This window comes from Cervus elaphus, chromosome 18 (assembly GCF_910594005.1).
Source record: "Cervus elaphus chromosome 18, mCerEla1.1, whole genome shotgun sequence".
Taxonomy (NCBI): domain Eukaryota; kingdom Metazoa; phylum Chordata; class Mammalia; order Artiodactyla; family Cervidae; genus Cervus; species Cervus elaphus.
The window spans coordinates 15,347,262-15,360,934 of NC_057832.1; the positions used below are offsets into that span (position 1 = coordinate 15,347,262).

Sequence of the window (13,673 nt, forward strand, 5' to 3'; positions counted from 1 at the left end):
AGAGTGAAAAAGTTGGCTTAAAGCTCAACATTCAGAAAACTAAGATCTGGTCCCATCTGGTCCCATCTGGTCCCATCACTTCATGGGAAACAGATGGGGAAACAGTGGCTGACTTTCTTTTTGGGGGCTCCAAAATCACTGCAGATGGTGCAGTCATGAAATTAAAGATGCTTACTCCTTGGAAGGAACGTTATGACCAACCTAGACAGCATTAAAAAGCAAAGACATTACTTTTGTCAACAAAGATCCATCTAGTCAAGGCTATGGTTTTTTCACTAGTCATGTATGGATGTGAGAGTTGGATTATAAAGAAAGCTGAGCACTGAGGAATTGATGCTTTTGAACTGTGGTGTTGGAGAAGACTCTTGAGAGTCCCTTGGACTGCAAGGAGATCCAACCAGTCCATCCTAAAGGAGATCAGTCCTGGGTGTTCATTGGAAGGACTGATGCTGAAGCTGAAACTCCAATCCTTTGGCCACCTGATGTGAATAACTGACTCATTGGAAAAGACCCTGATGCTAGGAAAGATTGAAGGCAGAAGGAGAAGGGGATGACAGAAGATGAGTTGGTTGGATTGCATCACCGACTCGATGGACATGAGTTTGGGTGGACTCCGGGAGTCGGTGATGGCCAGGGAGGCCTGGCATGCTGCGGTTCATGGGGTCACAAACAGTTCGACATGACTGAGCGACTGAACTGAACTGAACTGATGTATTTTAAAGTAATGTTTTTTTAAGAAAAGAATTAGAAAAATTTTATTCACTTTCTAAATTTAAAAATAGAGACAACAAGTGCTGAAAAATAAATTTCATCCCTAAGTTGAGAGCACTTACAATTCATTTGGGAAACAGAGGTTTAAAAGTTGGGAGGAAAAGGATATTTGAGGAGCGATGGAGAGAAACACCAAAGATCTGCCCCATTACCCACCCCCAGCAATGTGCTTTGGGATTACTGGTCCTCTTTTTGACTGCCTTTTAGTCTTCCACCTGATGTGAAGAGCTGACTCATTGGAAAAGATCCTGAAGCTGGGAAAGATTGAGGGCAGGAGGAGAAGGGGACGACAGAGGATGAGATGGCTGGATGGCATCACCGACTCGATGGACATGGGTTAGTGTGGACTCTGGGAGTTGGTGATGGACAGGGAGGCCTGGCATGCTGTGATGCATGGGGTCGCAAAGAGTTGGACACGACTGGGTGACTGAACTGAACTGAACTAGTCTTCCCTTGAACTTGGGACTTAGGATGACAGAGAGGGGAGCAGAGCCCCTGATCACGGTATCTGTCTTTGTCTTGGCTCAGGCTGCCTTGCACAACATCACAGACAGGGCAGCCTGAGCCACAGACATTGATTCTACACAACCTGCAGGCTGAAAGCCCAGGGTCAAGGTGGTGGTGACCGCGGGTGATGTCATCCCTAGTGGATGATGTCATCCTCTTCCTGGTCACAGGCGGCCTCCATTCTCTCTGCTCACACAGCCCCCTCGTGGGTTTGCAGGGATAGCAAACTCTCAATGTCCCGTCTTCTAATGACACGAATCCTGTCACATTAGCACCCGCTCTTATGACCTCATTTAACCCTGATTGCATCCTTAGAGGTCCCATGTCCAGATACAGTCATACTGGGATTTGGGGAATCAATGTGAATATGGGGGGACATAATTTTATTTATAGGCTCATTTATACCACGTGACCATGAAACCCAGGGGTGTGCTTGGGGTCCTTAGCGATAATTGTCTATTCAGTTTTCTTAATTCACCTGACTCTTGACTTGACCCTCTGGGATCAACTTTTGGCCCTCTGAGAACTAGTTTTTTTGTCTGTAAGACTGCAGAAACTTTAGTGAGCAGTCCCTCAAGCACGCTACTTTAAAAGAGTGTATCTTGGCCTGGGGCAGAGACAGCTCTGAGCGGTGGTGAGAATAATTGTCTCGAGTCCTTCCACTAAACCACTCTGCACAGGGCTGGGGGCAGACATGCCCGACCCCTCGTCAAAGGGCAGCAGATCAGAGTTGGTGCCAGTCCTCAGGTGGGAGGTGTGGAGGGGAGGCCGGCTCAGGAGGCGATGAGCGTGCGGGAGGAACCAGGCCGCCTCCTCCAGTCTCCGGGAAGTCCTCTCCAAGGCCCAGTGAAGGGCACACACGGGGCCTGGCTAGAAGCTCTCGTCCTCTGCACGTTGAGGTCTGGTACATGCAGATCTGCAAGGACCAGGCAACTTGGTTCCTCCATGACCACGGCCGGGCGTGGCTGCGGTGCTGCGGTACCCTCTTCCTTCTGGGTCTTTCTCCAGGAGCACCAGAGCCCCTGAAAGGCCTGACTAGCTGTTTGGAGTTTGGGGACCTTAAATGCCCGTCGACAGCCACTTTCAAAGTGCACAAGGTGCACCCCATTTTCTGAGGACACTGTCCAGAAAAGAGTGGGGTAGAAAGTGTTAACTCAGATCACACTTTACATGAGCCTGGGGAGGAATCACCTGAGTGGGAGGCCCTCCAGGAAACGTGAGAAGAACTGATGCTTTTGGACCCGTGTCCTCGTGTTCACCCCTATACTATGCATCCAGCTCCTTAAATGCAACCCATATCAGTCTGCATTAGGCTGCAATGTCTGTCCGAGAGTCACAGAAAAAGGCCTGCAGGACAGAGGGCTCTCCCAAGTCTGAGCTCCTCTCATGCCCCAAACCTCCTCAGTTTCCTGCAGAAACCCTCAGTCCTGGCCTGGGTCCCAGCCCTCGAAAGCAATGCTGTGACCCCTTGGCTGATCAAGTTGAGTTGGTAATGGGCTCTGTGCTCTTGAGACAATTTCAGCACATGCCTTGAACAGGGTGTGGTGTTGCTGAATTTTATGATTGTGGTCTTCCTTGTTTTTTTGTTTTTTTTTTTTTGCTTCCCCCTTAACTGAATTTAATGATAAATTTGAGGAAACAGGTCTCCAGCACATATTTCTGCTTGGGAATCCCTTCCCTCCCCTCCCCCACAGGTGTTTTGTCGAGAATTGCTTCCACCCTCGAGTGTTGGCAACATCCCTGCAGCTTTGTCACCAAGGATGACAGAAAAGCAAGAGCAGCTGGGTGGGTGCTGACCCCCTGATTGTGGAGGAGCCAGCCCACCGGCGGGGATGGGCGCACCCAGTTCTTTATCCAGACAACCGAATGCTGCAGCACTCTCCTGCTAGCGCATGCAAGGAGAAGTCCTAGATTCTGTTGTTACTACAAGAGTTCATTCTCTGTGATGGAGAAGCCCCAGAGTGGGTCTGCCTCCTTTCAGGTCAAATTCGTTGTTTCAAACATGTTACCAATTAGTGGATTTGAATAACAGAAGGTTACCTTAGTTGCTTTGGTGTTCTTTGTGGCTTATCGTCCAAGATTAATTCAACTTTTCTTTGAAAATTTACCCATATTGGTTTATTTGGTGGCAGTAGACTATGGGTGAGGGCTTTCCTGGTGACTCAGATGGTAAATAATCAGCTTGCAATGCAGGAGACCTGGGTCAGGAAGATGCCCTGAAGAAGGGAATGGCTACCTAATCCAGTATTCTTGCCTGAAGAATTCCATGGACAGAGAAGCCTGGCAAGCTACAGGCCATGGGCTGCAGAGTCAGGCTCGACTGAGTAACTCAGCACAGCGTCACAGCCGACTGTGAGTGTGGTTGAGAGAGGTGAAGTGACAGTTAGCATCTTATGGGGCCAGGGTGCCAACCCCACCTCCACTTCCCTCATGAAAACCAGGGGAGGGTGGTCCCCCAGCCCTCAGGATGATGAGAATGAGAGGGAACAGTGTCATCTGCACAGAATGGCTCCGGGCTATGGTGGACACATGGAACATGGTAGATCGTTTTTATAGCATCCTTACAAGTCTCTTTTCCATGCTGACTTTTCCATGGAAGTCTCTTTTTCATGGACTTTCGTGTCTTGAAGTCTTTGGTGATGTCACTCTCTGTTTTGATGTATTAAGCTTATGAGAACATGATGATTTTTTTTCTGAGGCTGAGGGAATCCAAGCTGACAGCATCGTTAGCCAGCATGCCCATCTTCATGGCCCTTGTGAGGGTTAGTGCTGCCCTGGCCCCACCAAGTGCCCTTTCAGAGTCCTGGGAACCAGTGGGGTGCTGAGTCTCCTAAGTGTGACTCCAGGGTCTCCTGGTTAGAGCATAGGCTGTTACCTAACCACCTCCTGGACAGTAGGTGGGGTAAGTATTGTCATGGAGATGGCTGTTAAACGTTTTGTGTCAACAAGAGCATTATTGATATTTTTAGTAAGTGAACGGGACATAGGGCACTTTGAAGCTTTGCCTGTGGTGTCAATGTTCAGTTCCATAGCCCTCGAGGTTAGTGATGACCAGATTGTGGCTGGCTGATGGCACTGTGGTGTACCATGAGTCCCAGGTCTGAACACTCCTGCGTGCCAGATATCTGGAAAGCTCCACTACGACCTGAAATAATTGCTATGCCAATTCCTGGTTAAGAAATAGATCAGAAGACAAGACCTACACTTTTGTGAGGGGTTTATGTCCCACTGCTCAGGAAATGTGTAGGAAAAAAAGAGGTCAGCTTGAAATATAAAAGCATTCTTCCAGCTTAATATGAATGATGGAAATGAAATTTCACATTCTTTGGGACAATCCACTCTTTTTTAGCTCCCTTAGTAAATAATGATCTGTGGTAGGGGACATTGTAAAAGTTTTTGACATTTCAATAAGGTAATTTTCATTTTCTTTGTCTTTAAAAAGCATACTTTCTAGCTATAAAGAAAGCCATTGTCTTCTTCAACTTAAAACTTTGCTGTTTAAGATACACTATATTTGCAAAGAATGAAAATTTTGTACCTTGTGTCCAGAAGTTAAAATCATCTGTGCTGATCTTACAGGATTGTGGTCAACATACTCATGGGCTTAACTAGAAATGCAACTATTTTTCCAGCTATTCTGATTTTGATGGTGCTTTCAGTACTGTGATTTCTTAGTGTTGACTGTATTAAGATATCTCTGTACAGTCATGAATGAGGAATTAACCAGCAGCTGTTTTCTTTCTTCATAAGAATGACCAATTTGCTCCTCTACCCACCAGTGCATTAGTCCTGACCTCTCTCAACCAGCAGAAGGGAGAGTACAGACATTCCCCATGACCATGGTCTGTTTCTCTCTTCCAGCCACGCAATGATGGACCTACTGGTTGAACTTTGCCTTCAGAACCACCTGAATCCTTCCAACCATGCCCTGGAGATCCGGTCTTCAGAAACCCAACAGCCTTTGAATTTTAAGCCAAATACTTTAGTTGGGACCTTGAATGTGCACACCGTATTTCTGAAAGAAAAAGTTCCTGAAGCGAAGGTTAAGCCTGTTCCCCCTAAGGTGCCTGAGGTCAGTAGCATGGGAGCCCCTGTGTCACATGAGGATGTGGGCAGTTCCCTGGGACCCGGGGTACTGCAGGTGGAGAGGAGGCGGCCACTGGAGTCCCTCCTGTCTTAGTTACACATGCCATGGCTGAGGTTTCCACTTTCATGGTAGGCAAAGTTAGGCCCTAAACGGAGTTTTAGGAGACCTAAGTTCACAGCTTCGAATAATGCGCATTGTGTAACACTGCTCCTTTAGATGTCAAAAAAAAAAAAAAAAAAGACCCACTCTAGAGCAGAGCCATCCATCAAAGCTTTCTGCAAAGATGGAAATGGTCTATAATTCTGCTCCCTGCAAGCTGACAGCCCCTAATTACATATAGCCACTGAGCATGTGAAATGTAGCTAGGGTGATCAAAAAACTGAGCTTTGCATTCCTTAAAGTTAATTGAAATAGCACAAATAGCCAATGTCTACCTACTGGACTAGTCCTAAAGGTTCCAGTAGAGTTCTGGAGGCCTTCCTCTCCATAGCAGAGATTGGAATATGTAGAAGATTCTAAGACCTTCTCTGAGAAAGGAAATAGAAGGGGATTCCCTTTTGAAAATCTGATGTTAGAAATACTTATTCCTTGTACTTGGAGAATATTTTATACATAGGTTTCAGGCTTTTGCATATTGATTAAAGATAACTTCATCTGCTTACTGTAATTTTTAATAAGGCTTTTATCCTTTATCTCCAATGAAAAATAATGCTATTTCATTCTTTTAGATTATTGAACTATCTCCCAAATTTCCTTATTTTTAAACATGGTACTTTGGCCAATAGGTCATGTCTTCTAGGTTTAGATAATTAATAACTTTTAATTGGTGCCATCTCTAGGTGGCTCAGTGGCAAAGAATCTGCCTGCCAACGCAGGAGACACAGGAAACTCAGACTCAGTCCTTGGGTCAGGAAGATCCCCCAGAGAAGGAAATGGCAATCCACTCTAGTATTCTTGCCTGGAAAATTCCATTGACAGAGGAGCCAGGCAGGCTATAGTCCACGGGGCTGCAGAGTCGGACACAACTGATCATGCACACACACACACACACACACACACACACATGCATATTCTGAGTTTCCCCTAATTCTTCAGTTAAAATCAATATTCGAGGAAATTCCTTTTATATTCTGTGGCTTTTCTTACCTTCCTGAATCCTAGCTGCAAATTCCAGGTGCAGGTGAGCCCGGGGTTATATAGGAGTTCAATTTGAGAAGCATGGAAAAGATTCATGGTTCCATCTTTCCTTCTAAAAGTCATGAAACCTCGGCCTCGGATTGGAAGGGAGTGTGAGACCTGTGTCATTCAGTTGGTACTCCTCAGGACTTTAGAACCATGTGGTGACCAGTAAAGACCAAACAGAAGCTGACTCTGCGTGAACCGCAGCCTGCTATAGCTGTTGATGGGCCACTCGATCTGCAGACACTTAGGATCAGCTTTAGTCAGACTGACTTTTCTCTTTCTGATTATAATATCTATCAATATTGTTATATGCCTATTATATTTATATATCTATTTTTCTAGCTTAAATATGTGTGTGCAGTGCATGTTTATGAAAATTGATTTATATATTAACATTATAATATATATGAATATATTTATGTGGGTATTTTAGCTTCTTAAATGAAAATTTGATATTGCAACCCCATAGACTATATCATTCCAGGCTTCTCTATCCATGGAATTCTCCAGGCAAGAATACTGGAGTGAGTAGGTATTCCTTTCTCCAGAGGATCTTCCCAACCCAGGAGTCAAACCCAGGTCTCCTGCATTGTAGGCAGATTCTTTACCATCTGAGCCTATATATTTTTCTAGCTTAAATATATGTGTGTAGTGTATATATATGTCAACATGATACTAGATAGGAATATATTTATCTGGGCATTTTAGCTTATTTAACAAAAATGTGATGTTTTGTGATGTTTTCTTCCTTATCTTGGATTGTTCACCATAGGTCCAAACCATTTCCCTTTAGAAAATATATTAGTGCCTTGTGCCCGGGTCTGCTTAGAATCCTTGAAAGACAATATGTGTGTTAGATTCCAAACTGGGATCCTCTCTGCTGCCCGTTTCCCCCTTTCATTCACAGTTTGTTCATTAGCAAAAGAGACGGGAAAGTCAATTTATTGTTCTAGACATTTACCATTCCCTATTCAATCTGCTGTTTTCCCCCACAACCCAGTGCCTTTTGGAAGACCTTGACCCAAAGGAAATGTTGCCCCGCTCCACTGTAGTGTAAGCAGAGCTGTGGGAAGATGTGCTCATGGAATTCTGCCTGCTGTGTTTTCCAGAAAACGGTGCGTCTAGTGGTGAATTACCTGCGCACGCAGAAGGCGGTGGTGCGCGTGAGCCCCGACGTGCCCCTGCAGAGCCTCCTCCCGGTCATCTGCGCCAAGTGTGAGGTCAGCCCAGAGCACGTGGTGCTCCTCAGGGACAGCGTGGCCGGTGAGGAACTGGAGCTCTCCAAGTGCCTGAGCGAGCTGGGGATACAGGAGCTGTACGCCTGGGACAACAAGCGAGGTGAGGCCTCCTTGGGTCTTCGATGCGGTACCACTGACGCTCTGCCCGCGTGCCCTCACGCAGAGCGATGCGGACGCACGCTTGCAGGCATCTCCAATTTGGTCCAAACCAGAGCGGGAGTGGGTGGGAAGTAAAATACACAGATTGTAGTTATACCTGTTACCCCCAGTAGTGCATGCTCAGCCGCTTCAGTCATATCTGACTCTTTGAGACCCTATGGACTATGACTCAGCAGGCTCCTCTGTCCATGGGATTCTCCAGGCAAGAATACTGGAGTGCATTGCCATTTCCTTCTCCATTCTCCCCAGTAGTGAGCATACCTATTACCCCTTGTCTCCTGTGAGCTTCCATGAAATATGTAGAAAGGGGAAAGATGAGAATACTAGGGCTTTTGTTCTGAAAGAACTTCTCAGAAACCACATGTGAACCTTGTTCTCCTGGATTTCCTTCTCAGTTGCCATTAAATACTCCCAAGTCTCACGCATTGCTCATGATTGAGACCAGTTGCAAAATTCCTTCTCTCTCGCTGGCTCAGTCACTTCAGTCATGTCCGACTTTTTGCCTCCCCATGGACTGTAGCCCTTCAGGCTCCTCTGTCCATGGAATTCTCCAAGCAAGAATACTGGAGTGGGTAGCCATTCCCTTCTCTAGCGGATCCTCCCAACCCAGGGATCGAACCCAGATCTCCTACATTGCAGGCTGACACTTTACCATCTGAGCCACCAGGGAAGCCCATCTTGGGAGATGTAGAACCTAATACCTGGGAAAAGCATTTAAAACCAATCTCTGCATTAAGGAGTGGGCCCAGCGAGACTGTGGTCTTCCGGGAACGTGGGTGAGGCAGGAAGAGGGGAAACTCCCCCAAGTCTCAAGCTCCCTTTTCTGATACCCACGCAGGACAGGACACACTGCTGCACCAGGAGAAATAGCTACCCCAGCCCCAAATCACCCTCTTCTCTGCCTTGGGCACCCTCCCAGGGACCCTTGCCCAATGACCCTGGCAGCCTTCCCAGAAAATAAAGGAGCATCTCCTGGCTTGGGGGTGCGGTATGCTGCTCCTGGGGCCAACATCCCTTTTGTCTGGACCATAGTGTGCCCTGTGGGCCATGAAATATTTGATTAGCATCCCCGCCATATGCTTCCCTCCCGCCCTCCTGGCAGTCAGACATCTGAGTAGAGAAGAGAACATTCCTCTCCATGAGGAGCCCTTTCCTTTGCTCCTTTGGGGTTTTGCCACCTCCCAGCCAGCAGCTGCTTGGGGAAGGGTGACAGCCGTGGGCCGGAGATGTGTCCCAGGCAAGGCCTGCTCTGCCCTGCAAATCCTGGTGGTGGCAGCTGGGGAAGACAGAGGCTTTGCTGCCACCTGCTTCCAGGATGGTGTTTAGCAGCCAGGCGGTGGCAGGATTCTGGGGGATCGAGGTCAGTGATGTAGGCCTGCTTTGCACTTGGCCTTTTCCCTTGGGGCACGGATAGCTGCAGGCCTTGTCAGGTGCTGCTGGGGTCAAGAAGCCTGTCTTCACTCTCTGTTGCCTGCCTTTTCCAGTTCTTCTGACCAAAACGAAGTCGGAGCCTTCCCTGAGCTGTCGAGGTACCGTCAGCCCAGCGCTGCCCTGCCAGACTGCTCTTTGCATGGCTCTGGGCTGGGACAATGATGCATGGAGTGACTTAAGGGGAGGCAGGGTGACATGCTGGGGCGTCTGGCCAGGCTGAACTGAGGCTGTGACTTCGTTTCTTGACTCCCTGGTTGGCTAAGAGAACAATGTTCCCTGCGTGAGGATTTGCTGTGTGGTTCTGATTGGTGAGAGAAGAAGGATGTCATTGGAGAAAATGGGCCCTTTATGAACACAGAATTTGAGTGCAGAGCAGACGTGGTCCATGCACAAGAGGCACTGTACCCTTCTTACCTGTCCTTACCTGCCCTCAGGGTCTGTCCTGCCCGCTGCAGAAATTGGGGCAGTGTGGATTGTGAAATCTGACCTTTTCTGTCATAGACAAATATGGAAGTGATTAGTCCAGATTTTGCATTCATTTCTTATAAATTGTATATACTTTATGTATTATATTTATTATAAATAGATATGTATTATATTTAATAATACATATATACATATGCATGAACATATTTACATAGACATGTAGGCACACACACATATTGAGATTTATATAAACCTTTTGGACTATACACACACATACTCTAAGAGGATCATTAAAATTACCAGTGTTCATATTTTACAGAAATTTCTGTCCACGTTTGTTAAAGTGTTTAACAATAGACTTCACTTCTGGAAAAAGATAATGCAAAAAATCCCTTGGCTTTGGTCTGGAGCCACAGTCCGGGTGTCATGAGTGAGAACGCTGTGGCCTCAGCAACCCCTCATATTCCTCATGTTACCTCCTCCATCATACGCTGCCGATTAATGCCACAAATAGAGGGAATATCTTTTAAGAAACACCATAGACATCTCTCCAGAGAAGACATGGATGGCCAAGAGGCACGTGACGAGATGTTCCACATCAGGAATTGTTAGAGAAATGCAAATCAAAACTGATCAGAATGGCCATAGTTTAAAAGTCTACAAATAATAAATGCTGGAGAAGATGTGGAGAGAAAGGAACCCACCAGCACTGTTGGCAGGAAGGTATTGGATTGGCCAAAAAGTCGTTCAGGTTTTTTTTTCTGTAACATCTTATGGAAAAATTGAAATGAACTCTTTGGCCAACCCAATAAATTGGTGCAACCACTATGGGGAACAGTGTATAGATTCCTTGAAGAACTAAAAACATTGCCATATGATCCTACAGTCCCACTCCTGGACCTATACCTGGAAAAGACAAAAACTCTTAATTCAAAAAGATGATTGCATCCCAATGTTCATAGGAGCAGTATTTATTTTAGCCAAGACATGGAAACAACCCAAAGGTTCATTAACCTTTGAATGGATAAAGAAGATATGGTAACAATGGAATATTACTCAGCCATAACAAGAATGAAATGCCATTTGCAGCAACGTGGATGAACTTGGAGATTACCTTACTAAGTGAAGTAAGGCAGACAAAGACAAGTATCATATGATGTCGCTTATGTGTGAAACCTAAAAATAATGATAGAAATGAACTTATTTACAAAGCATAAATAGCTTCAGAAACATAGAGAATAAACTTACAGTTACCAAAGAGGAAAGTGGGGGAGGGATAAATTAGGAGTTTAGGGTTAACATATACACAGTACTGTATATAAAATAGCAACAAGGAAAAAAAAAAACAGCAAGAAGGATATACTGGATAGCACAGGGAAGTATACTCAATATTTATAATAACCTATAATGGAAAACAATCTGAAAAGAGTGTGTATGTATACATGTATCTCTCTGCAGATACATATGTATATGTATAACTGAATCACTTTGCTTTACACATGAAACTAACACAGTATTGTAAATCAACTGTAGTCCAATCAGAAAAAGCAGCACCATGAATAGATAGTTGTTTTGAACAGAAAGTGCCTGTATATGAAGGCTTTGTCAGTTCTGAGTGATTGATGTTGGTATACCATCTAGCTGCAAGCGTGGAAAAGCTGGATTAGAGCTATTACAACTGTTCTTTTTTGGCCCCACACCTGGTGGTCCTGTGATGAGGATGGGCCCTTACAAACGTGTTGTTTTCATGCAGTGCATTCCTGGTTCCCCTTGCTGATGGCTGTTCTGTTTCCACATCCGGAAGAGTGGATGTTTTAGATGAGCCAGTCCTCAGGGGTCCCTGCTGCATGCTCCATCCCTCTGCATCCCTCAGCTCACCTGTATCACCTTCTAAATCATTGTGATGTTTCCAAACAGTATGTGCTTTAAGGATGAAGTATGTCCTCCCCACACTTGCATTCATATTTAAGTCTTAGTAAATGAGAATACATCAAAATAAAATAAATTCCACACTCAAATTGTTATACACTTAGAGCGATGGATTCAGGCTCATAGATGATGAGGATTTTCCCCAGGCCTGGCGGGGCACCGCGTGGAGCTTTAGCTGATGGGAACACTGTCAGGAGAGCCAAATGCTCCCACTCTGTTCTCCATATCACCCTTCCCCCAGTGCCTGCCCGTCGCACACCTCACCGGAGGCTCCATCAGTCCAGAGGCACCGAGATTAGACAGTCTGCCTGCGGCTCAGCTCAGAGCCAGACAGCTGGGGGCTGCAGTCTCTGGGGCCCCGAGGGGCGGCGCTGTGCCGGGGTGGCCAGAGCCTCCGTCCTGGGGCTGGTGACCCGCCGCTGCCCCATCCAGGGAGAGAAATGAGAGGCTCCGTTTTGACCCGGTCTATGGTGGTGAGGTTGGCATAACAGCCTGTGTGCCTGTGATGTGTTCTTGCTCGCTCAACTCTCAGGCACTGTCATATCCTGTACTTTGCACATCCAGTCACAGGGCAGTCAGTTCTAGAAACAACCTAGATGGGTGGGCTTGGGAGGGAGGTAACAGGCAAGTTCACGTGGGCGGGGACATGGGTAAACCTATACTGATTCGTGTTGGTCTTTGATAGAAACCAAGTGGTTTCTGTCAATTCTGTAGAGCAATTATCTTTCAATTAAAAATAAACAAATTTAAAAACACACACACACATGTTGGTGCATACTGTTGTTCACATACAGTTTTACTCTGTACTACAGAATATTTTAGTATAGGCTCTGTGCCTAACAAAGGGTTTGATGCAATTAACCGTGAACCCCATGTGCACATGGGTATTGGGGAAATGCATGCCTCACTGCTGAAGCCGGTATCCTTGCTGGTTTGGTTGTCGTGTGGTGTGAGGCTGCTGATGGGCCGGGCTGGAGCCGCCTGCATGCAGCTGAGAGGCCTGACCCTTGTGAATAAGATGGGAGCCTTTGCCACTAACAGAATGCAGGGATCCAGGGGCCTGGTTTTTGCTTTTTTGTGAAGACGGTATTGTGTAAATGCATGTTACAGGGGCACTGACTTCAATGTCGGCCTTCTCTAGTTGGAATATGGAATTCTAGGTTAGCACATGAGCAGTTCACTGATGTTTACCTGGCTCGGGTTGGTATCTCGGTGGCAGAGTTTGTGAAATCCAGTCCTCATGCTGCCAGTGGACTGACAGCCTATCCCTCAGTGCTTGGCGCTGGTATGGAGTAATTCATTTCTCGGTTCTCCTGCATCACCTCATGTCTTCTCCTCTGGCCGTGTCTGTGTCTTGGAAGAAAAGAACAGAGGAGTTGATGACAAGGGCTGGAGTGGCCTTCAGAGTGTCAGCAGATCAGTGGATAATGGTCATAGAGGTCGTGGTGGACTGAGTGTGCCAGGCTCAGTCTGCAGATGAGTATACTGGGCCCAGAGCAGGCCCGCAAACAGCGCCCTAAACAGCAGATGAGTATACTGGGCCCAGAGCAGGCCGCAAACAGCGCCCTTAACTGCAGATGAGTATACTGGGCCCAGAGCAGGCCCACAAACAGCGCCCTTAACTGCAGATGAGTATACTGGGCCCAGAGCAGGTCCGCAAACAGCGCCCTTAACTGCAGATGAGTATACTGGGCCCAGAGCAGGCCCGCAAACAGCGCCCTTAACTGCAGATGAGTATACTGGGGCCAGAGCAGGCCCGCAAACAGCGCCCTTAACTGCAGATGAGTATACTGGGCCCAGAGCAGGCCCACAAACAGCACCCTTAACTGCAGATGAGTATACTGGGCCCAGAGCACGCCCGCAAACAGCGCCCTTAACTGCAGATGAGTATACTGGGCCCAGAGCAGGCCGCAAACAGCGCCCTTAACTGCAGATGAGTATAC

The 13,673-nt window shown here is 46.7% G+C and overlaps 1 protein-coding gene across 4 annotated transcripts in view; it reads left to right on the forward strand.

Moving 5' to 3' along the window:
• Positions 1-13,673, forward strand: part of COBL (cordon-bleu WH2 repeat protein) — a 304,756-nt gene that overhangs the window by 111,848 nt on the left and 179,235 nt on the right. For 3 of the 4 annotated variants that reach the window (XM_043872647.1, XM_043872649.1, XM_043872646.1), the window contains exons 3-5: positions 5,140-5,350; positions 7,657-7,885; positions 9,429-9,473. In XM_043872647.1, the coding sequence (XP_043728582.1) occupies positions 5,140-5,350; positions 7,657-7,885; positions 9,429-9,473 (485 nt within the window). The remainder of the gene's footprint in view (positions 1-5,139; positions 5,351-7,656; positions 7,886-9,428; positions 9,474-13,673) is intronic. The other variant, XM_043872648.1, reaches the window with a different exon arrangement.